Here is a 22,966-nt window from a genome sequence, read left to right as displayed (position 1 = left end):
GCTCCAGGACCGCAAACCAACGATCCACCAAACCGTCGGCACCAAAGTCACCTCGGCCCAGGGCAATATTAAATTCTCACAGGTCACCTTCGCTTACCCCACTAGGCCAGCTGTCACCATCTTCAACGGCCTCGACTTCGAGATCCCGTCCGGCGCCAACGTTTGCATCGTAGGGCCCTCGGGCGGCGGCAAGTCTACCGTGGCCTCTCTCCTGCTCCGCTTCTACAACCCGACTAGCGGCTCCATTACCATCAACGGCGTGGACGTCTCCAAGATGAACGTCAAGTCCCTCCGACGGCGCATCGGCATGGTCGCCCAAGAACCAGTCCTCTTCTCGGGCAGCATCGCAGAAAACATCTCCTACGGCAAGCCCACGGCCACGCGTGCGGAGATCATCGCGGCGGCCAAGAAGGCCAACTGCGGCTTCATCAGCGACTTCCCCGAGGGGCTAGAAACCCAGGTCGGCGCGCGCGGGGCGCAGCTCTCGGGCGGGCAGAAGCAGCGGATCGCGATCGCGCGGGCGCTGCTCAAGGACCCGGACATCCTGCTGCTGGACGAGGCGACGTCGGCGCTCGACGCCGAGTCTGAGACGCTCGTCAACTCGGCCCTCGCCGCCCTGCTGCAGGGCCGCGCCACCACCATCTCCATCGCCCACCGCCTCTCCACCATCAAGCGCTCCGACCAGATCATCGTCCTCTCCAGCGAGGGCACCGTCGCCGAGGTCGGCAGCTACGCCACCCTGAGCGCGAATAAAGATAGTGCTTTCAGCAAGCTGATGGAGTGGCAGATGAGTGGTGGTGAGGTGCCGGCCGACCAGAGGCCGCCATCAACGGGGGGGATGCTGACGGAGGTGGAGGAGATTGAGGAGGAGTTGGAGCAGGATCGTTTGGAGGAGGAGGAGGAGGAGGAGGATGACTACTTGGAGGACGAGGCGGAGGAGAAGAAGAAGGGGGAGGATGAGAAGAAGCGTTAGAAAAGTGACGCGCGGCAGTGGCCGTGGCCTCCCGGCTTGGAGTTTCGGTAGTTGGAGCGGGAAACCGCAGCCTTGGTGGGACGGGGATGCCAGTCATTTTCCAACGGGGATAGGTCGGGTGCGGTTGGGAGGGCTCCCTACCTGAATCGGTTAGACCTGCATCATGGGCGTCTGGCGGGAGGGAATTTTGTTTTGTTTTGTCGGATGTATTGTATGTATGTACATGCGCGTTCCATTTACTCGATGGTAAGGAATCTCCACTCGGACTGGAAAGGAGAAGAAAGTTGGTAACCAAAGGGCCCTCAAACTATATTTTAGCAGGCATGGCATTACACTGTCTTGCCGAGCAGCCGAGTTACATAGCTTTCATACAATGGCGTTGTGCGGTTGCCGTTCTCAGTATTTGGTAATTCTCTGTTTAATAAGTCGGCGAGGCCTTGATCCCACGGCCGTATTCGTGTTCGTTGCTCACCCCCCCCGATCGGGAGCGAAGGGGTGAAACCAGACACGTCGATGACTCAAACCAGAGATCATCCGAAACAACTTGGATGGAACCTCGTCGGATTTGATAGATTGTGACGGAAATCCAAGCGCCAGAAATCACTTTGAACAAATTCCCAGCAAGGCAGCGAGCGACCTGCCATGTCATTCTGACCCACTCACTAGCCCCAAGTCCCTCCTATGTAGCTGTTCTGTGTGTACCCCCATCGAAGCCACCCACGCCGCCCTCACGGCAAGGTCCCATGTGAAATTGCTCGAGCCCCAGCTCGGAAGGTTACCTAATGTCCGGGCCGGCTGGGGTCGCGCGGGGGTCCCGGCCACGCAGTCGGGATGCTCACGCGACCCTTCGGTGTCTTGTTTGGAATAGCCGGGCCGTGGCACCCTCGTTCCACTCTCCCCGTGTGCAGGACGAACACGACGGACCGGACCACAAGAAAAAGCCACACAACCCACTCGGGCCGGCTTGCGGCGGGTTGGGACGGGTGGCTTGGCGGATCATCTCCCGCGCAGGGCATGGGGCACGCGAGGACATCCCGCTTTCGTGTGGGAGGTGCTCCCGGGGGGTGAAAGAGGCGTTCGGTGAGCAGTAGCGCGGCGCTGGGAATATGGCTTGGCATCGTGGCGAAATCAGACATTTTCTGTATTTCCATGTCCATTTCCATGTTTCTGTCATCTTCTGTTTCAAAGCAGACCTGAAAGTACCATGGACGGCTTGATGAGGTGGTTTGTTCCCGAAGATCACATTTCGGCCAAATGCGATTGAATCATGTAACAAGTTGAGATCGGGTGATAGTCTACACATCAACCTCCGGAGAAGCGATTGTCGAATGCGCGGGTTTGATGCGACCTGACCCCCGCTACATTCCATCTGAATCAACTTTCAGATTTGCCGGGGTTGCACAGGCCAGGGACGGGTATGTACTCGCAGGTACGAATAAACCGTACAGATTCCTCGCCTATGTCGTGTAATTTGGCCAATTCGGAAGGAAACCAATTCTGGATTAGAGGAAGGAACACGAGCGATAACTGCCTTCTCGAAGCGATTGGAGCCTTACTTTTAAGTTCGCAATCCCTCAAGCTTCTAGCTTCTCCCGATCATCCTTCTCTCTTCCATACTAGTGTAAGTTCCATTGTGGTCCCTGGGCTTACCCGGTACGCATTGCCATGTTTCAATGCAGCATCCATCTCACATGCACTCCACCGTGGCGTCCCCCAAGCTGCCGTCAAAGATGCAGCAACCCCACCCTGAACCCACCGTGCCCACCTTGTCAGGGAAGCCCCACCACTGTAACCCCAGCAGGAGTGCTGTCGATGAGCGAAAGTCTTGAAAACCTTGCCGCCGAATTAGGCGTTTGAGGCATTGGTGACTCGACACAGGCGGGCGAGTTCGGAGTGAGTTATATTAGGGCCTTTGTGCCTTTTACAGCTCCAATGCCATGCTGTCCATTTTGTCATCGCATTTTGGTACCAACTCTGTACCTAACTTTTTCCTACCCACGCAACAGACCCCCATCCTGGGACTTTTACAGCAGTGGCTAGGTTGAGCCAGCCACTCTCTCTCTCTGACGAAATTCACTCTCTTTCCAGCATATCCCGCAGGCATCAGCTGAGCCTTTTCCCAAAAAGGGTTGTTCCATCGTTCCTAGACCGAGCCTTTTTTGAGTGATTTCCAGGTTGCCTGGGTCTGTGGCTTTTTATCGACATTAAATTCCCCGGATTTCAAGGTTGCGGCTGTCTTTAAGAAGGTGCCCACCCCCCGCGACTCATCGTCCAACTCATCCACCCCCCTATCTTGACTGGCTACACAACAACAACAACAACAACAACAAGAAGGATCACAACAACCACCTCTCCTGAGAACCAAACTATTGGAGTCTCCGACCTCTTCTATCACAACTCTTCCTTGGCGGTACATCACTTGCTGCTTCGCCCTCGGCAGTTTAGGACCCCGTCCCCCACACTATTCACTTTGAGCCAATGAGCCCACCGCTGTCGGTGAATAACCCGGAGATGGATCGGGCCCTATTGAAGAACCACGGTGACCGCGGTTGGGTTGTGCAGAAATTTGGAGGCACAAGCGTTGGCAAGTTTCCAGACAAGATCGCAGAGGACATCGTCAAGTATGACTCTTACCCCATTGGTCCAAGGAAAGGGGACGAAGTGAAGCTGACTCGGAGACGTAGGCAATATGTCGAAAACAACCGAGTGGTAGTTGTGTGCTCAGCACGGAGTACCGGCAAGAAGGTGACGGGTACCACAAGCCGGTAAGTCCTCTTGGCTTGCTTACCCCTCGTCCACATCCCCCACGCATCACAAGGCCGAGCCATGGCATGGCGCCCTAATTAGTCAACACTGCGGGATGACTGACAACGTGCTCCCTCGTGCAGGCTATTGGAGGTGTACAAGAAGCTGCGTGCCATCGGTGCCGCCACCAGCGACCACGAGGCCCAGGAGGAATTGCTGGGGGAGGCTAAGCACATCGTGCAGGAGATCTGCATCGACCATGTCGCCGCCGCCGACAACTTTGTTCGGGACTCCCAGCTCAGCTCCCTGCTTAAGGCGGGCATTGAGGTGGAGTGCCAGCTCCTCGTCGATTATCTAGAGGCGGCGAGACGTTTCAACCTAGAGATCAATGCCCGGGCTAAGGACCGGGTGGTCAGCTTTGGCGAGAAACTATGCTGCCGGTTCATGACATGTCTCCTCAAGGACAGGGTGAGTTTTCTTCTGACCGAGCTCTTACTTCGTCTCCATACTAATGCGCGAGGGTAAAGGGGGTGGACGCCCAGTACATTGACTTGGCTGATATCATGCACAACGAGAGCCCCGGGCGTCTCGACTCTACTTTCTATAAGAATACGTCCGAGGCTATCTGCAAGAAGATCATGGCCTGCGAGGACCGAGTACCCGTGGTCACCGGTTTCTTTGGGAATGTCCCCGGCAGCCTTATAGACGGCGACATTGGCCGTGGGTACACAGACCTGTGCGCGTCCCTGGTGGCGGTAGGCCTGAAGGCCAAGGAGCTCCAGATCTGGAAGGAGGTGGACGGCATCTTCACCGCCGACCCGTCAAAGGTCCCGACTGCGAGACTCATCCCGTTCATCACCCCTTCCGAGGCGTCAGAATTGACATTCTACGGCTCTGAAGTCATTCACCACTTGACCATGGACCAGGTGATCAAGGCGGTACCACCTATCCCGATCCGTATCAAGAACGTCAAGAACCCCCACGGCGAAGGCACCATCGTAAGGCCGGATCCCCTACTAGCCGCGGACCAACGCATCCAAAGAACGCGGCAACTTTCCGACCCGTCACTCCGGAAGAAGCCAAAGAGGCCCACGGCCGTCACGGTCAAGGACAAGATCTCCATCATCAACATCCACTCCAACAAGCGGTCGATAGCGCACATGTTTTTGGCTCGTGTCTTCTCCATCCTCAACCAGCAGCGCATCTCGGTCGACCTCATCTCCACTAGCGAGGTCCACGTCTCAATCGCGGTCCACACGGCGTCCTCCGAGTTCGGTAACTTCGACCAGGCCGTGGAGCAGCTGCGCGCCGAGTGCGGCGAGGTCAGCGTGTTGCACGACATGACCATCCTCAGCCTGGTCGGTGCCGAGATGAAGAACATGGTCGGCATCGCTGGCCGCATGTTCTCGACGCTCGGAGAGCACCAGGTCAATCTAGAGATGATCTCTCAAGGTACGATTCATTGTGGACGGGAGAGTATTCAGTTGCCAAAGACTAACATGATGTTTAGGTGCGAGCGAGATCAACATATCATGTGTCATTGACGCTCGTGATGCGGAGAGGGCTATGAACATCCTGCATACGAGCCTCTTTACCTTCCTTGACTAAGGGCGAGCCTCCAGCATCGTGTCATAACATCGCAGTATTATGATGGGACAGACTGTAGTTTTTTTTTTCCCGGGAGTAGATCTTCAATTTCGCAAAGATCGCCAGCGACGTGTAGTTATGGGTTTGAATTTCAGAGGTATTTTCTTTCTTTCTGGGGGATACGGAGACGGAGAGACTGTAGGAGGACTGGGTACACATTACGATGCATGCCATATATACTTCGCACTGTAGATAGTTAGATTCTCTCATTTCCCAACCTTTTTGGAATAGACAGGCACATTACCAGCATTGACTAGACACAATAAAGGGGCGCCGAATTGAGAGGCTCCCGTGAGGAACCTCAGAACGTGACCCTAACCCTGCCCATTCAGACCTGCGCCTTTGGCCGATACCGCGTGGCGATTGAGATAACGAACGCTCTTGATAACCGAACATTCTCACCATCGCTGATAGCCTTCCATTTACAACCTGCATTCGAACCCGCCGCCCTCCCCGCCAACTTTCATACCTCCACCTCCACCTACCGCGCCGTCTAACGTCGCTCCCACAACCAAAAACAACCCTAATTCAATACCCGCCCGACTCCGCGCAGCGAGTCCAACCCCCTCCACCATGGGCAAAGCCGAGCCGGGATCGACCAAATACCTCGCCAACAAGATGAAGCAAAAGGGTCTGACGCGCCTGCGGTGGTACTGCCAGATCTGCGAGAAGCCGTGCCGCGACGAGAACGCGTTCAAGATGCACTGCCAGTCGGAGAGCCACATGCGGCGGGCGCTGGAGGCCGGGCAGAACTTCAAGAGCGTGCAGGAGGACTACAGCAAGCAGTTCCTGGCCGAGTTCGTGTCGCTGCTCAAGACGGCCCACGGCGAGAAGAGCGTGCACGCCAACAAGTTCTACCAGGAGGTCATCGCCCGCCGCGACCACGTCCATCTCAACGCCACCCGCTGGCACTCGCTCACCGACTTTGTCAAGCATATCTCGCGCGAGGGGATTGTGCGCGCCGAGGAGAAGGAGGATGGGATTTTTATCGCCTGGATTGATGACTCGCCTGAGGCGATGAAGAGGCGGGAGGCGGTGCGGCGGAAGGAGATGCAGGATAAGGGCGATGAGGAGCGGGAGCAGATGCTGCTGCGGGAACAGATTCGACGTGCGCAGAAGGATGCTGAGGCGAGGGGGGTGCTTGGGGCGGATGGGGAGGCCGAGGAGGAGGGGAAGGAGCTGAAGCGCGAAGAAGGAGAGAAAATCAAGTTGAGCTTTGGAGCGAAGACGGCGAAGAGTACCACTCCCGAGGACAAGGTTTCCGTGCCAGACCCAAAGAAAGAGGGTGGTGGGCCGGAAACCACAAATGGGGCGGGCGACGGGGAGGCGAAGAAGGCGGACGATACCAAGCCGGCCGAGACAGCAACAGCAGTGAAGCCCGTCTCGCTCAAGTTTGGTGCCAAGCCACAACCGAAAAACGTTTTCAAGAACGCCTTTGCCGGGGCCCCGAAAAAGATCATGGCTGCTCAACCAAAAAAGATGAGCGAGGCGGAGAGGATCATGAAGGAGGAGTTGGAACGCAAGCGGATGCGGGAGGCAGGCGGTGGCCCTCCTCATAAGAGGCCGCGGTTCTAGGAAGATTATCGAGGGTGGTGGGTTCGGGAGCTTGTGTAGCATATTGCGGCGTTTGGGGGCACAGTCATTTGGGAAGGACATGATACCAGGAATTCAATAGCACGTTCCAGTTTTACCATAGATCTAATCTAGACCGTGTGAGCCGGTGAACACCGAAAATCAGCCCTTGTTAACCAACTCCCCAACTCCGTCGCCCGATGCTGCTGCCTTCTCCCCCAGACGAACAACAAACCCCTAATCCGCCTCGGAAGCGCTACCATCACGTCTACCAACAATGTCAGCCACACCGCACCTCAACCAAACGAGCCACCCCCCTAACAGACAGGGGGGAAGAAGGAAGCAAGGAAGGAAGGAAGAAAGAAAGAACCTACGGGATATACGTAATGCGATACTCCTCCTCCAGGGTGGTGCGCACGTCGTCCGGCAGCTGGCCCGATACTTTGGTCGCGTACACGCCGCGCACGTACTTGTCCAGCCGCTGCCACTTGGCCACCCACGACTTGGTCGGGTCGGCCACCGTGATGAGGCCCTCGAACACCTGGGACGTGCAGCTGTCGATCTGGTCCGGCGAGCCCTGCAGGTGCAGGAATTCTTCGCAGTTCGGGCAGCCTTCGTCGCGGAAGCGCTGTTGGGAACGGGGGTGAGTATGGGGTGGTGGGTGTGGTATGGGGTGGTAAGTTGGGGGTAGTTGAGGTGAGTGGTGGTGGGATGAGAGTGAGGTGGGATTAGATGGAGAGGCTTACTGCGTAGGTCATAACTATAGAGCACACCATGCAGGCGCGCAGGTAGCGGTGTTGGCCGGGAGCGACGAAGTTTTCTGACATTTTGAAATCGTCTCCTGTTTGTTGACCAAACGATCGTTTGAGCTGGGTGTTAATGAAAGAATATAGATGCGTAATTGCCCTAAACGCTGAAATGTAAATTGGTTGCTTGTTGAAAGACTCGGCTTTCACTGAGGCTAGGTCCGGCTTTATTTATGTATCTAAAGTATGAGGCTGCTGGAGAGCCTGGCCTGGATCAGAGCCAAACAGAACCCGGAAACGTTGCCGTTTTACGCAAGGGTGGCACGGTGCACAAGCTGAAGTGGGGCAGACAGGCACTTGGCAAATACCGTTGGGTGGTGAATTGACCCCAGTGTGTCGTGCCGAGCGACTTGAACTGCATGTCTCTCGATTTCATTGAAACTTCCCTGAATTCCCGGTGCATCCCTCTGCTCCGTTCTCCTTCCACAACTGTCCCGGATCGAAGACGGGCTCCTTACAAATGCGCCCGGCCATCCTTCTGGTCGACCGTTCAATTTTCCACCCATCACCATCAGAACCCCCCGAAAAATGAACTGAGTAGAGCGCAACGGCCTCACTATCTCAGTATCAGCACCTGTTGCTTAGCCTGTCTTGCTTCGTGTGTGAGATCCCAGCAGCCAAACACCGAGTGAATGAAAAATGGGCAACAGCCCCTCCACGTCTAAAAACGCGAGCCAGTCGTCATCGTCACAAACTAGCTCGCAGCATGACCGGCCGGTGAGGCGTGAAGCCCGAAATCCCATCCCAGTGCAGGGCCTCCGGGCTGCTGCCCCGCCTGAACCCTCGCTCACTCAGGCCCAGGGCACCTCTGTCCAACCGCCGTCGAGCAGCAGCAGCAGCGTCGCCAGCCGGCCGAAGCCGCTGCAGCCCCGACCCCTCGGCTCCGGCGTTGCTGCATCGGGCTACTCGACCTCTTCCTCGCCTGCTACCGCCGCCAGCTCCACGAGCTCCGCGAAACCTGTCGACGTCAACCAGGGCAAACCAAGCCCCCATCATGCGCCTGCCAAGCCCGTAGCTGTGCCCAACTCGCACAATTCCCCCTCGTCCCCGCGATCGCCCCGGTCCCCCCGCTCCGAAGACAGCTACGAAGTCGCAGCGATGCCCGTCAGCAGTGTGCAGGACGTGTCGTATCTGACTCGCCCGCCGCGTCTGCCACTTCCAATCGAGGAGGAGGTCCACACCCCGGGGTCGCCCATCATCGCCCCCACCGATGTCGGGGAACCGGTTGACGACGTTGAGGGCCTGGACAATGCAGCACTGGCCCACCCGACCTCGAACCTGAGCGACACGATAGTAGAAGAAGAAGATGCCGAGGAGCTGTTGGTCGACAAAACTAGGCCCACCGTGCCGACAAAGCTCGAATGGCGCCATGGCGGTGACAAGGTCTATGTCACGGGCACCATCTTTCAGTGGAATCGCAAAACCCGGCTACACCCAGTGTGAGTATTAGGATTGGCGGAGACTTATTTTGGCGGGTTTCGGGTGGGCTGACGTTGAATGCCAACTGTAGCGAGGGGGAACCGGGCGTGTTTGCGACAACAATCGACATTCTCCCAGGAACACACCATATCCGTTTCCTGGTTGACGGGCAAATGCAAACGACTCCGGACTATCCTACTACGGTCGATTTTGGTAACAACTTGGTCAACTACATCGAAGTCAGTCCCGACGATCTACAATCTACACCAGCCGATGGGGAGGGGTCGTCGGAGGGCAAGACTGCGCCGCAGCAGACAGACGCCGACCCAACTCCGGCCGAGGAAGACGGCCAGGTGCCCCAGCCCAGGGATAGAGAGATTCCCCCCGCAAGCCAGTTTGAGCAGAAGATCCCGAAGTATCTCATTGACCAAGATCAACCTGAGGATTCCCCTCAGTATCACCATGCCGTCCGGGCCACCGAGAAGCTGCCGAACCCACCTGGGCTTCCCGGCTTCCTGAGCAAGCCCATTTTAAATGCGGCCACGCCAAGGAAGGATGACAACAGTGTCTTGACTCAGCCGAACCATACTGTTCTCAACCACCTTGCCACTAGCAGCATCAAGAACAACGTGCTAGCCGTTTCGGCAACAACCAGATACAAGAGCAAGGTGGGTCGGCATTGGTTATCCCCAGTCCTCTGGTTCTGATGCTAACAGCTTGTATAGTACGTGACGACTATCATGTACAAGCCCACAACAACGGACTGAATTCAATTGTTTCACCCCGCGCCGTCGCCCATCGTCGCAGAGGGTGGCGTAAGAGCATCGGCAATGTCTGTCCTAGGTAGTGGCTATTTTTGACGACTGCATGATCTTCGGGTCCAGTACAGGGCCAAATGAGGCCATATTATACTTTATTCTTGGGGGGTGGGATGGGGTATTGCCGCCGGCAACGTTGAGTTTGCCGCGCATGTCACGGATAGATCAAGATGAAACGAGAAAGCACGTTACTTCCTCCATTTGACGAGGACCTCGTCTGTCCTAAATCGCTGTGTACATGTGCTCTCTTCGATGGGCGTCCTGAACCCCGTTTCATATGCCAAGAGGCCTGCGTGGGCAATCATAATGCCATTGTCTATGCAGAAGCGCTCATCCGTCGCATAGACGCTCCCGCCGCGGTCTGCCGCCATGAGACCCATCATCTCCTGTAGCCGCTCGTTGCACCCCACACCTCCCACAATCAACACCTGGTTGCTCCCGACGTGCGCCATGGCCCGCTCCGTGATCTCCACCAGCATCGCAAACACCGTCTCCTGCAGGCTGAAGCACAGATCCGCCCCGGTAAACGGCTCCCCGTCGGTCCCCTTCCCCTCATTTGCCTTCATCTGCGCCGCCAGCTCCTCCGCCCTCGTCAAGATGCCGCTAAACGAGCAATCCATCCCCTTCACCGCATACGGCAAATCCAACAACACCCGCCCGCCTTTCCTCGCCAACACCTCAATATTATACCCCGGCGCCGGATCATTACTGATATTAAGCGCCCGCGCAAACCGATCTAGACAATTCCCCACCGCAATATCCAGCGTCTCGCCAAAAATCCGGTACCGCTGCTCCGCGTAGGCAATCACCTGGGTGTTGCCGCCGGACACGTACAGCACCACGGGGTGGTCGGCGCCCGTGATGGTACGCCCCATCTCGATGTGACCGACGCAGTGGTTGACGCCGACCAGCTCCTTGCCCCACAGCAGCGCCAGCGTGCGCGCCGCCACCGCCACCGACGCCAGCGGCCCGCCCATGCCTGGCCCCCGCGTGTAGCAGATGCAGTCGATGTCGGCGATGCGGATGCCGGCGTCCGAGAGGGCTTGTTTGGCGACCCGCACGAAGAAGGCGCGGTGGTGTTGGGCGGTGTCTTTGGGCAGGAAGCCGGTTCCTGCGGGGGAGACGAAGGTATGTCGGACGTTGGACAGCACGGTGGAGGTGTCGCCTTCGTGGAGGATCACGCCGATGCCGAGCTTGTTAGCCGACCCTTCGCAGCCGAGGGCGATGCGCCGCTTCTTTTGGGTGATGTCGAGACCCATGGTGGGGGTTGGTTGGGTTTCGGTGGTAGGATGGGGAAAGGGGTGTCGGTTTGCTGGCCGGTCGCTGGGTTGGGGTCAGACCCTCGCGGGCTGCGATCGTGTCACCTTCTATGCGCGGGCAATTCGGGACAGGATATAATCATGAGACGTGGTGTCGCAAAACGAGGGGCGGTCTTATGGTTGTTGATTTATTTCGTCATTTCGCAGCGGGGCATCGATGAGGGGTCATTTGGCGGATCAGAATTGGGACGTCGTACCGATGTACCGCAGTACCTGCTGCGTGGCACGTGCGCAGGTCAGCAGTGATTGGACCCCCGACCCACACCCGTACAGCCGCCGCATCGTGGAGCCGGCCGTCTTTTGGGGTTTCTTCCGTCAGATCCCCCCACTGCTGCGAGAATACTGTACACAATTCCCTACCTCAATCTCGCCAGCAAACTCTTCCACCAACAGAAGACAAAATGCCTCTAAGCTCTGGGCCCGCTCTGTCGACCCTAATTTTACCATTGCCTCAACACTTGGACTCCTGAAATCACTCCCTAGCAAGTGACGCATCTAAACATGCGGCTGACCACCGAACCGGCTGCCAACAGCCAGCCCTTATTCCAGCCCACGGGTTGAGGATAGAGCAGCTAAGAAACACATCCAGTCGACTCCTCTCCCATACACTTTGAGGTATGCTCCCATATGCTTTTTCTCGAGCATTGAGATGCCACCAGTACGACGTCCTCCTGGGGCGGAGGGTTACCTTCCGGTGCTTGCAATTCTGAGACTGACCCGTTATTATTTATCAGAGATGCAAATATATCGCCCTCCGATGCAACAATTAGCTCCCAGAGCTCTCCTCCTTGACACTGGGATTCTCTTCTCCAAGAAAACCAGAGCCCGGCGACAATGGGTGCCTCCGTTTGCCCTCTCCTCGCCCGGACGCTTCCTCCGCCGACCCCAACTCGGAGCAACTAAGGATGGCACAACTGGTCAAGGAGCAGCCAGAGCACTTTTTGCGGCTCTTAAGCTGGAGGCAAGCTAAGACATCTTCCTCCTCTGATATTTTGGTATATCGGTATATCTACTGGTTACACCGTCGTCTCGCGCACCACTCCCAAGTCGCAAAAAACCAACAGGCGAAAGCTGGTATTTTCAGGCCACGTGTGGTTTGGAAGTCAATCCGGGTTGAGCTAAGAGTACTACCTGTTTGCTCTCTTTACGACAGGAGCAATCCCGGCCCAGGGGACTTCACTTCGGTATCATGTTTGTCCCACTCTCTCCACGCGAAGAACGGGGCCGCCGAGATTCCGTCGATCTCGTGCCTCGCTTTTTTTTTTTTTTCTTCCCCTCCAGCGGCCTTCATCCTGGAGCAGCAAGAATATGGAGATCAACACCTGAGCCACCCAGACACTGTGGAGATTACATTCGGCGTCTGGCAGTTGGGAGTTATGCTGCCTGCGCCAGAATCATGCTCCGCCGGGCATGCGCTGAAGGTGTCCCCATTCTTTTTCGTCATATCCTCCTCGCACGGCCCTCCAAACATCTCGCCACGATTACCGCGTCTTCAAAACCATTGGCACGACAACGTTTTACACCCTGCGGTCGGACGAGGTTCATTCGGCACGTCACCGAAAAGAAGAAAGCGAAAAAGGGCGTAGAACGCTGTCTTGATTGGCCCAGAGGCTCCCAGCACACCGCCGGTTCATATATACATGGCGTCTATGCCTGACATTATCATTGATACGAACACACGACGCCAAACACCACGCCAGGCCAATCCTTCTTTCTACCAAGGCCATCGCTAAAATGCAAGAATCGGAGGGTTGAGAAGGTATACAGGGCAAGAACGATGCTGTTCTTGCCAACGCCCAGCCGCGCATGGGCGGCGGGCGAGTATAATCAAGAGCCGCAGTGGCCGCCAGTCCTATGGGCTTCATGTGCCCGCCTGGGGCTGCGATGTGAGTTGTGGTTGTGTCTGTTGTGCCTGCTGCACTGGGGGTGGTGCTGGGGTCAGCGGGATTCGAGTGTTGGAGACTGCCCGATTTGTCATCCACAAAGGGAGCGGTATTGAAGCGCGGAACCTCAGGGCGTTGGTGTCGAAAGGATCCGCCTCGTACGTGGGCGGATCTTCCTCGTCATCCGAAGACTGGTCATACTTCCACCGATCTAGCACCTCAGCGCTAACTTCGCGTGGTGGACTCGCCATCCCACGGCGGTCAATCCATAACCGCTGAAGACGGCCGATCCGGCGCCGGTACGCCGGTGGGTCTTTCCTCGACTCTTCGTCCTGAGCCACGCCTCGGAACTTGAAGAAAGCCGGTCGATCTGGTGGCACCAACACATTTTGTGGACGCTCTGGCTTGTCAAGGTCCATGGGAATGGGCTCATCCAAGGACTCTGACGACGCAGACGCTGGTGGCGTCATTAAATACTGCGTCTTGGCCGGCCTGAAGCTAGGATCCCGTCTGGGCCCGTGGACCGGCGACAACGGACCTCGTGTAAGGTCTAGATGGTGCCGGTTCCATTCATTATGGCTCTGCACCTTCTTCTCTATGTCAGCGCGGAGCTCGTTCTCCTTCTCAGCCAAACGGTCAGCAAGGACCGAAAGATCTGCCTCGGCAGGGGACGGGCGGACAGCGATGCGAAGCTGTGTTGGCGGCGGTGGCCGCTGCATGGTCGGGACATCTGGAGCCTTCCTCTTTTGCGGCTGCGGGTTGTCAGCATCATACCAGGCACGGAAGCACGCGGAGAACGGGGAACTGACCTTTTGGTTGATGAGGTCTTCGTCGTCGGTTTTGATGCCCAACCGGATCTTGTGCTCCTTGAGTTGAGCCCGCACTTCGAAGATGGCACGATCTGTCTTCAACATATCGGCTTTCAGGAGCTCGCGGTTATGCGCCGCTAGGACCAGCTGCCGCCCCTCCTCCAACTCTTTTCGCAGGCGCTTGAGCTTATCTGCGCTCTGGACATCCCTCGCTCGTGTCTTCCTTGTCTGGCGGACCTCGCGACGCCGGAAGCAGACGTACGGATCAGCCTCGTCACTCTCCTGATGCTTCTCAAACTTGAGCGTCGGATGGAGTGGCTGGTTGTTCAGCGCCTGCCGCCGAGATTTCCAGTACTCATAGATTTCCTTGGCGTGTGACATGATCTTAGCCCTGTCAAGTTCCTGCAGAGCTTGGACCATGTCTTCGTACGGAACTATGGTCTGGTCTATCGAGGCGAACGGGGCTTTGATGTACGAGGTGTCCTCGTACACATCCATGAGCCTCTCAAAGTCATCCTCTGAGAGCTGGGCCGAGGGGCCCCGTTTCTGGTTGTACGACTTAAGAAATACGTCGTCCTCCTCCGTCATATCATACATGCATCCTATGGATTCTTCCACGGTCTGGGAGAACCGAAATGTATGTGGCTGTCTTGGAGAAGAGGCGAGTGTAGAGCTCGTCATAATTAAGCGTGCTCTCTTGTGGAGGCGGCACGGGGATCTCCTTGTCAGCAGCGACGCCCGCGCTCTGCAGAACAGCTTGGAGATGGTATTCCTGGCGATCAAGGTTAGTATGAAGGTCAGTATCAACTCTCCCCAACTCTCAGGAACATGTGGCACGTGCACCGGCACGTGACCCAGACGCGATGATGACAGATTTCGACTCACATTTTCCTCGGCCTGTTCGACTCCAGTCGCGATTTGGGCCTCATTTGTGAGTGATTCGTACTCGGCAGGATCTATCTGCTCCTCTCTGAGTACCCCCAAGAGTGTTTTCACACTCAGTTTCTTGTATCGGACTTTGCGGGTCGCCATGGCTGCGAAGGAGTGATAGTACGGCGAAAAGCCACGGGAAAACCCGGAGAAAAAAAATTATTTCATGCAGTACGTCATAAGAAACCCGTCTGGCGAGTTTTCTGATGCAAATATGGCGTTGTTGTTGATATTTTGATGGCCAACGTTCCGTCACTCGATGAACTGACGTTGCTGTGGTGCCTCTGCAAAGTTTGCATTTTCCGGCAGGTTCCAGCTACTGTGTTTCAAGCGATTGGTCCCCCTGAAAGGCACGACCCACATAGCCTGGCCTGCCATCCGTGAATGATGCCAAGAAACAAGATTCCGTTCGAGGCGCAGCAGCAACCTAACCACCGGTTGTTCCCTCCCAACAACAAAGGGAAGGTTTGGCGAGAGGAACCTGGCAGTTTTTATGGGTGAACAACAGAACCAAATAAAACTCAAACAGAAAGATGCTTTCAAAGTGCAGTTCAAGGAGCAGCTGACTGTGTGGTACCCACCTTTTCCCCACAGTCTGTGAGGAGCACAGAAAGCACGTGCTCTCTTCGTCATCCATGGTGGCCAATGGACAAGACTTTAAGGAGGGTGAAGTGTGGCTGGATGGATTTTGCGCCACAGTTCTGGGCCGCACCCCTCAACCCCGCCGGTTGTTGGCTCGGTCGGAATCGCAAGACCGAAACCACGCTGTGGTCTCCGCCTCAGCCTTGCCACCACTTCCCTCTTTCGACCCTTGAACCGCAGAATACCCTCCCCACCTTTGAAAGCGAGCGTAATCCGTTATCCAAAAAAGCGAGTGGAGCCATTATCAACCCTGACATCCGTATCGATACCTAAGCACCGCGTTTTCGAGCCGCCCGAAACCTAGTATCGCTTACGAACCCTCGAGTTGTTATCTGCTGCCAGTCCGAAGGCCGGCCGAGAAATACATAGCGAAAAAGATTGAAACAGAAGAGCTGGCAAGATGGGCAACACCACCAGCGCGGTGCTGGACAATATCGTCCAGGGGTCGAATTGTACGGTGCCCCTCGTTTTAACCTCCGCCACGACGGCACGAGGTGGCTGACCGGTGTCTTTCCACAAGGGCAGTCGACAGGGACGAAGTTGACAGACTACGGAAGCGTTTTATGAAGTTGGACAAGGTGCGCTGCACCCAGAGCTAAGGAGAGGGGCTGCAAGAGTCGCAAGGGCGAGCAGGAGCTGACATGCTGGGTGGTGACATAGGACAACTCCGGCACCATTGAGCGCGAAGAGTTCCTGAGCCTGCCTCAAATATCGTCGAACCCACTCGCTACGAGGTCCGTATCTCTGCCGGCCTAGTTCCTTCGAATGCGAGACTGACAGCTCGCTCCCAGAATGATCGCTATTTTCGACGAGGACGGCGGCGGGGACGTCGACTTCCAGGAGTTCGTGTCTGGGCTGAGCGCCTTCAGCAGCAAGGGCAACAAGGAGCAGAAGCTGCAGTTTGCCTTCAAGGTGTACGACATCGACCGGGATGGCTACATCAGCAACGGCGAGCTGTTCATCGTGCTGAAGATGATGGTGGGTAACAACCTCAAGGACCAGCAGCTGCAGCAGATCGTCGACAAGACCATCATGGAGGCGGACCTTGACGGCGACGGGAAGATCAGCTTCGAGGAGTTCGCATCCATTGTTGCGAACACGGATGGTTTGTTTCTCCCGTTTTCTTATATGCTACCCTTCATAACCACCGGCAACTCCCAGCCCCCGGTGTTTGGGTTTCAATAAGAAGGCTAACGTTTTCTTTATTTAGTGAGCATGAGCATGACACTGGGTGAGTGGTCTCAACGTTTGTTTTATCTGTGATGGCTACTAACAACTAGACAGACCAATTCTGAGCGATGCGAGTTTCATGGAAATGTCACGACGTGATGAAGATAAAAATGACAATAGCAAGCACTTTATTCCAAGCGCGTTATATAGAGGCATCTTAATGAGACATGTGCCTGCGACCTGATGCCCAGTGAATTGTTTCCTGGGTGGACCCAACATGAAGACACTGGCCGCCGTTCTGTCTTATACACTCCCAGTCGCTCCTTACTCATTAGCAAGACCAACAGATGTGAACATTTCCGTTGTTTGATATCGTGTTCTTCTCCACTCCCCACCCACAACTTGTCGGCTGATGTGGTATCAGTGATGCCCATTCTCGAGAGTCTGCAACATACCTCACACACCGTGTTGTCCCTCACGTTTGTCATTCGGTGTAGCAAGACCATCTTCGTCAGTTGCTCGCTTTTCTGAGTTCAATGCTCCAGTCCGTCCTTGGATTTAAGATAACGTCCCCATCCCAAGGTTTCCTCTGCTTCCCTACCTCCGTTGTTCAGTTCACCTTCGAGGACTCGTGGCTAGAGCTCCCAGTGTTCCATCGCTGTTTTAGTTGTACTTATATATACTTATATATCTTTACTTATATATCTTTTATTTATTGCCAGGGGCGATTAGTGGCCATCGTCGAATCAAGGCTATATAGTTATACTTTTCGGTTCTTGGTTTTCGACAAATCCCATTGCAGACCACTTCGTGGCGCAATGGTTAGGTTGTGTGCTGTTGATTCCCCCCTTGTTGAAGCAAGACACAGCGCCGAGGGCGGTGAAATGACCACAACCTATCTGTTCAATCCAACTTGGGTCGGGCGACTGGCTCACACTAAAGTCTCATATAATCTCGGTGTGGTGTGATTAAAAGCTTAGAGACGTGGGGAATGCACGAAAGAGACCGTAGGGAGAAGAGGGAAGCGCAGGATGCGTATTTACAGCGGGAGTCATGTCGCCGATTTGCATTCTTTGCGTGGATGTAAATGTTATCTATTTCTGATCTAACTAGGCGCAGGTAGGAAGTCGATCATACAGTAATCTTTCGCGGACTAGTTATGATTGCGTTTAGATATTGTCTGTTTTTTACAACTTACCACAAGAGTAGTGATCAGGGCAGCTAATCCTGTCCGGAGGACAATATTACGGTCAAACTTTTGGAAATTATTATGGGAAATTGATAAGGAAATTCGTTTCTTATCGCAGTGGAGCGATTGGTTGTTGGGCACAGATCAAGCTCGAGGCTTCTTAACCACATGGCTCTGTGAACAATGAACGACTTGCATGTAATCTCGTGCCCAACTCGAAAGCGCTGTATTCCGTATTCCATATTCCCAACCGATTCGACATCGCGACCATCATCGATACCACCAATCCCACAGTTACTACCTCCTGTTCTCAACAAGGCGCTTTACTCAACGCGCGACGACCTGAAGGATATCGAGATGGCCGGGCGCAACGCGTACCACTCGTTCGACAAGTCCGTGTTCCTGACCACAATACAGCGGCAGCAGGGCGAAGACCAGGCTCCTTTCCGGCGGGCCTTGGAAGAACTGCGAAAGGCTGATGTGTCGGTACCCTCCTGGGAGCTCCTCGTTTCGAGATGCTCTGTCAAGCTCTCTCCCAAGGAGGTTGACAGCTTTGCTGATGCGCTTCGCATCTATCCCACCAAGGCCCAGGTCGTCAAGTACAACTACCAACACATGCTTGGCCTGGACAGCCCCGCCATTCAGGTCGAGGCAAAGCACGAGGGTGTTGGTGCGGAGAAGGTTGAATCATCAAATGCCGGCAACTTGGCCAAGCGCTTGCCCTTGTGTTTTGGCTGCAGGGTGATGCTGACGCGGAATTTGTGGCCCGACGTCGGGCTCGTCAACGGCGCACAGGGCAGAGTCTACGACATATCCTGGAAAGAAGGTGCCGACGTGCCGCGAGACCCGCCCGAGGTCATCATGGTGGCCTTCGATGACTACAACGGTCCGGCCTTCACGATGCCGAACGGGGAGCCGCTCCGTAGTGGAGAGAAGCTGGTTGTTCCCATCCTCCTAGTGCGGCAGGAATTCATGATCGGCGCCAACTCATGTTCAAGAGAGCAGTTCCCGCTGCTGGTCAACTATGCGATCACCGTCCACAAGTCACAGGGCATCACCCTGGACAAAGTTGTCTGCGATATCTCTGCGCCAGAGTTTGCTTCTGGCCTCTCCTACGTGGCCGTCTCGCGGGTGAAGACACTCGGTGGGCTGATGTTTGAGCGGCCCTTCGACCGCAGCAGGATCTACCGCGAGACACCATCACGAGCTATGGGGTTGAAGTTGTCCGATCACGCTACCAGGCAACTGCAGGCGTTAGATGCTGTGGCGGGGGAGGCTCCCTCAGAGGAGTCTAATTGATTCGTAAGTAGCGAGGACGTGAGTGTAGATACGTAACGTGAGTGGCAGAATAGAAAACGATTCGTAGATGGCTTAAGTAGATGGAGTTGTTGGTCGACGGACAGATATTGGCGCTTCGTCTCTCCCATAATCAACCCTAACCCCGATTGTCCTCCGGAGAGGGACAGGAAAATTGCCAGGAGCGGGAGAGAGGAAGGAAGCGCCCCGGAGCGTAGCGAAGGGCCGCGCGACTGACGAACGAAGCGACGCCAGCAATTTTAAACAATAATGTAAACAACAGGGGCAATGGTGGGCTTTTTTTTTTTTTTACCACCAGCTTCCCCAACAACAGGAGACTTACAAGCCATCTACATGCAGTTACATCTACCCCACCCTTATAATACAAAATTTACAAGTTTGCCATCTTTGATAACAATCACCTTCTTCGCCTGCTTGATATCAAGCGTCCCATTCACCAGCTTCCCCTTCCCCTCATCCGCCTTCAAAATCTCCTGCACAATCCACTCCTTCAACTGATCCCCCGCCATCCCACCACCCGGCGTCGGAATCTCTACCACAACCCTCAACCTACCATTAACCTGCACCGCACAACTCAGCCTCCTCGGCTGCAGCGCGGGCAACTCCAAACTTCCATCCACCACCGGAAACACCGCTTTGCCCTCACCCCGAAACATCGACCCACCCCCACCTTCACCACCACCATGTAACATGGCCCAACACTCCTCCGCAAACGCGGGCGTGATGGGCGCCATCATGCGCAGCAGGGCGGACACGGCCGGGCGGCGGACGGCGTCGCTGAGCAGGGCGGCGCGGTCCTGGATCGAGTTGGCCAGGGCCATGAGGTCCGACACGACCGTGTTGAGCGCGTAGACGCGCTCGTAGGATGTCGTCACCGAGGTGATGGTCCGCTGCACGTCGCGCCACACGGCCACGTCCGCGTCCCATTGGGCGAGTTGCTGCGGGGTCATGGTGCTGATTGCGTCTGGGGTGGTGGTGGTGGTGGATTCGAAGTAGGCTCGGGGTGTGGGGACGGGGGTGGCTGAGGACGGGGTTGTTGCGGCGATGCGTGCAACGAGATCGTGCACGCGACCGAGCCAGCGCGTCACGCCGACGATCTTGTCGCCGTCCCAGTCGAGGATCTCGCTGACGGGGGCTTGGAATAGCATGTGGGCGCGGGTGGCGTCGGCGCCGTGCTGGGCGATGACGTCGGTCGGGTCGACGCCGTTGTGCTTGGACTTGGACATCTTCTCGTACGAGACGGTCGCGGCCTCGTCCGTGGCGGCTACCTTTGGTGCAAGGGGGTCGCTGAGGTCGACTTCGTCTGGTTTGAGAAACTTGCCGGTAGAGGGGTCGGCGTATGTCCGGCCGTGCACCATGCCCTGGGTGATTAGGCGCTGGAAGGGCTCGTGGGTCGTATCGGCGACGTCCACTTCTTCTCCAGGTGTGAGGGAGGACGTCATGAGGGACTTGTAAATGAAGCGGGCGTAGAGCAGGTGCAGAATCGCGTGCTCGATGCCCCCGATGTAGAGATCGACCGGCAACATGGACTGTGCCTTCTCGGGGGAGAACGGCTCGTGCTTGTTATGTGCGTCTACGAAGCGCATGTAGTACCAGCTGGAGTCGACGAACGTGTCCATGGTGTCCGTGTCTCGCTTGGCTGGGCCGCTGCAATTAGGGCACGGTGTGTTCACCCAGTCTTCCTGTGTCTCAAGTGGGTTACCCGCCTTCTTGCCGGCCCAGTGTTCGTCGACCTCGGGCAGCACGACCGGGAGCTGTTCTTCAGGTACCGGCACAGCCCCACATGAGTCGCAGTGGATGATGGGGATGGGTGTCCCCCAGTAACGCTGGCGACTGATTAGCCAGTCTCGGAGTCGCCATTTCTCGACGGGCTCGGCCAAGCCGGCTTTTTCGAGCATGGCAACAAGCATTTTGCCAGCCTCCTCGGAGGACTTTCCCTTGTACAGGCCGCTGTGCTCCGTCATGATGCCGTGGTCGATAAAGGGTTCGTTCTGCATGGCTGTCGTCGACTCATCCTCGGAAGCGGCGAGAACGAATCTGACGGCCTCGTCATAGTGATGCGTCTTCCAGAAGGCGTGGTCGCGGACATCGTGACCCGGAACGCCCATTACCGCCCCTTCGCCATAGTCACCGAGTACATACGGTGCCACGTATACCGGGATGGACCCTTTGGTCGCGTCGGGGGTTTCTTCGTGATATGCCAAGGGGTTGATGGCGCGGATGTGGGGTAGCATGTAGCCGACCTTGGAGTCAGGGGGCAGGCCGGGGAGAGTATCTAGGAAGGCCTGAAGCTCCGGGTCCCCCGCTGCGAGTTTGGTAACGACCGGGTGCGTTGAAGCAAGCGCCAGGTATTGAACGCCAAACAAGGTATCCGGGCGGCTGGTGAAGACCTCGATGGCGGCATGCATCCCGTGCTCAAATGCCATGACCGGAAACTTTATGGTGGCACCAGTGGACTTTCCCAGCCAGTTCTTCTGCATGGCCAGCACCCTCTCCGGCCAAGCGCCGTTCTCTGCCAGCACGTCCAGATCCTTGAGCAGGGACTCACGAAACTCCGAGATGCGGAGAAACCATTGCTTCAACTTCCGCTTCTCGACTTTCGCCCCGGATCGCCAAGAGCACCCATTCGAATCGACCTGCTCGTTCGCCAATACGGTCTTGTCGACGGGGTCGTAGTTGACCTCGGCTTCGGCCTGGTAGGCGAGCCCTTGCTCCCGCAAGAGGAGGAAGATCTTTTGCGTGTGCTTGTAAAAGCTTGGGTCGCATGTTGATAGCTCACAAGACCAATCCCAAGACCCGTTCATCAAGCCCAGCTGCTCTTTCATCTTGGCAATATTTTCCTTGGTCCAGATTGCCGGGTTGATGCCCCTCTCGATAGCGGCGTTCTCAGCGGGCAGCCCGAAGGCATCCCAGCCCATGGGGAGCAGGACATTGTGCCCCTGAAGAGAGTGGAATCTGGCAACAACATCGGCAATAGTGTAGACTCGGAGATGGCCTAGATGCAAGTAGCCCGAGGGGTACGGGAACATGGGTAGGACATATTTTCCCTTGGTGGCGTCGTTGATCTCGGGGGCAGATTCTGGCAACGAAGCCCACTTCTCACGCCATTTGGTGTCCAAAGAGGGGAGGTCCAGTCTGGGCTCGGCCAAGATTCGAGCTGTGGCGCTGAAGGATCGGGGTGTGGTTCGGGGAGGGGAGCATGGTGAAGAAGATAAAGTGAAATGTGGTGAAGTGAGATGGCGAGTCACACTTGATCTGAAATAGAGCGAGCTCAGTTTGGGCACGGAGCGGCCAATTGTCCTCATGTGAACCAGTGACATTGTTGTTACATTATCGGTCGGTTCGCTGTTAAATTCGTGGTGGTTGCCATCACTAGCGACGAGAGTTCGTCATGCGATAGTTATAGTTGACGGTGATGGCGATGAAGCTTCCTGAAGCTCTTAGCTCACTGTAAAGTTACTGAAGCTCCCTGCTGCCAAGACGGCACTCGGGCAGCCAGGTGGGGCACTGCACGGGCCCTTTCAAGATCTTGGCTTCCAGATTTGCAACGGCTCCATCCCTGCCATGGCGAGATGGCATGCATTGTTCGCTGGCCCCTTTCTGCTTGTTCAATTCAATCTTGAATTCAAACTCCACTACGACTCCTTTTCCTCGTCATTTTGATTCAACAACTTGGGCACACCGTTTTTGATACCCGCACCAATATTGACGTCTGACGGCTATACGT

At 56.0% G+C, this 22,966-nt stretch overlaps 10 protein-coding genes across 10 annotated transcripts; 6 read left to right on the top strand and 4 right to left on the bottom strand.

Moving 5' to 3' along the window:
* Positions 1 to 307: 307 nt before the first annotated feature.
* On the top strand, positions 308 to 973 carry CHGG_07273 (uncharacterized protein; the record flags this gene model as incomplete). Its single annotated transcript, XM_001224928.1, has 2 exons — positions 308 to 802; positions 857 to 973. 2 exons carry the CDS (start codon positions 308 to 310, stop codon positions 971 to 973), a joined length of 612 nt encoding a protein of 203 aa, XP_001224929.1.
* Positions 974 to 3,451: 2,478 nt separating this feature from the next.
* CHGG_07272 (uncharacterized protein) lies at positions 3,452 to 5,326 on the top strand (the record flags this gene model as incomplete). The annotated part of the gene is made up of 4 exons (XM_001224927.1): positions 3,452 to 3,738; positions 3,862 to 4,186; positions 4,246 to 5,170; positions 5,229 to 5,326. 4 exons carry the CDS (start codon positions 3,452 to 3,454, stop codon positions 5,324 to 5,326), a joined length of 1,635 nt encoding a protein of 544 aa, XP_001224928.1.
* A 612-nt stretch (positions 5,327 to 5,938) lies between these two features.
* CHGG_07271 (uncharacterized protein) lies at positions 5,939 to 6,940 on the top strand (the record flags this gene model as incomplete). The annotated part of the gene is made up of 1 exon (XM_001224926.1): positions 5,939 to 6,940. One exon carries the CDS (start codon positions 5,939 to 5,941, stop codon positions 6,938 to 6,940), a length of 1,002 nt encoding a protein of 333 aa, XP_001224927.1.
* Positions 6,941 to 7,307: 367 nt separating this feature from the next.
* Positions 7,308 to 7,764, bottom strand: CHGG_07270 (uncharacterized protein; the record flags this gene model as incomplete). The annotated part of the gene is made up of 2 exons (XM_001224925.1): positions 7,308 to 7,565; positions 7,684 to 7,764. 2 exons carry the CDS (start codon positions 7,762 to 7,764, stop codon positions 7,308 to 7,310), a joined length of 339 nt encoding a protein of 112 aa, XP_001224926.1.
* Positions 7,765 to 8,382: 618 nt separating this feature from the next.
* On the top strand, positions 8,383 to 9,929 carry CHGG_07269 (uncharacterized protein; the record flags this gene model as incomplete). The annotated part of the gene is made up of 3 exons (XM_001224924.1): positions 8,383 to 9,182; positions 9,254 to 9,830; positions 9,888 to 9,929. 3 exons carry the CDS (start codon positions 8,383 to 8,385, stop codon positions 9,927 to 9,929), a joined length of 1,419 nt encoding a protein of 472 aa, XP_001224925.1.
* A 239-nt stretch (positions 9,930 to 10,168) lies between these two features.
* CHGG_07268 (uncharacterized protein) lies at positions 10,169 to 11,239 on the bottom strand (the record flags this gene model as incomplete). The annotated part of the gene is made up of 1 exon (XM_001224923.1): positions 10,169 to 11,239. One exon carries the CDS (start codon positions 11,237 to 11,239, stop codon positions 10,169 to 10,171), a length of 1,071 nt encoding a protein of 356 aa, XP_001224924.1.
* A 1,921-nt stretch (positions 11,240 to 13,160) lies between these two features.
* CHGG_07267 (uncharacterized protein) lies at positions 13,161 to 15,023 on the bottom strand (the record flags this gene model as incomplete). Its single annotated transcript, XM_001224922.1, has 4 exons — positions 13,161 to 13,934; positions 13,992 to 14,570; positions 14,623 to 14,763; positions 14,877 to 15,023. 4 exons carry the CDS (start codon positions 15,021 to 15,023, stop codon positions 13,161 to 13,163), a joined length of 1,641 nt encoding a protein of 546 aa, XP_001224923.1.
* Positions 15,024 to 15,963: 940 nt separating this feature from the next.
* CHGG_07266 (calcineurin B subunit) lies at positions 15,964 to 16,858 on the top strand (the record flags this gene model as incomplete). The annotated part of the gene is made up of 6 exons (XM_001224921.1): positions 15,964 to 16,015; positions 16,089 to 16,141; positions 16,224 to 16,297; positions 16,355 to 16,668; positions 16,774 to 16,794; positions 16,848 to 16,858. The coding sequence occupies 6 exons, from the start codon at positions 15,964 to 15,966 to the stop codon at positions 16,856 to 16,858; spliced, it is 525 nt and encodes a 174-aa protein (XP_001224922.1).
* A 1,247-nt stretch (positions 16,859 to 18,105) lies between these two features.
* CHGG_07265 (uncharacterized protein) lies at positions 18,106 to 19,221 on the top strand (the record flags this gene model as incomplete). Its single annotated transcript, XM_001224920.1, has 2 exons — positions 18,106 to 18,120; positions 18,217 to 19,221. 2 exons carry the CDS (start codon positions 18,106 to 18,108, stop codon positions 19,219 to 19,221), a joined length of 1,020 nt encoding a protein of 339 aa, XP_001224921.1.
* Positions 19,222 to 19,595: 374 nt separating this feature from the next.
* Positions 19,596 to 22,559, bottom strand: CHGG_07264 (uncharacterized protein; the record flags this gene model as incomplete). The annotated part of the gene is made up of 1 exon (XM_001224919.1): positions 19,596 to 22,559. The coding sequence occupies one exon, from the start codon at positions 22,557 to 22,559 to the stop codon at positions 19,596 to 19,598; it is 2,964 nt and encodes a 987-aa protein (XP_001224920.1).
* Positions 22,560 to 22,966: the final 407 nt, after the last annotated feature.

Source organism: Chaetomium globosum, genomic scaffold (genome assembly GCF_000143365.1).
Source record: "Chaetomium globosum CBS 148.51 scaffold_5 genomic scaffold, whole genome shotgun sequence".
NCBI classification, from domain to species: domain Eukaryota; kingdom Fungi; phylum Ascomycota; class Sordariomycetes; order Sordariales; family Chaetomiaceae; genus Chaetomium; species Chaetomium globosum.
The sequence above is the reverse complement of the archived record's forward strand: the minus strand, read 5'-3'. Positions and strand labels throughout refer to the sequence as shown.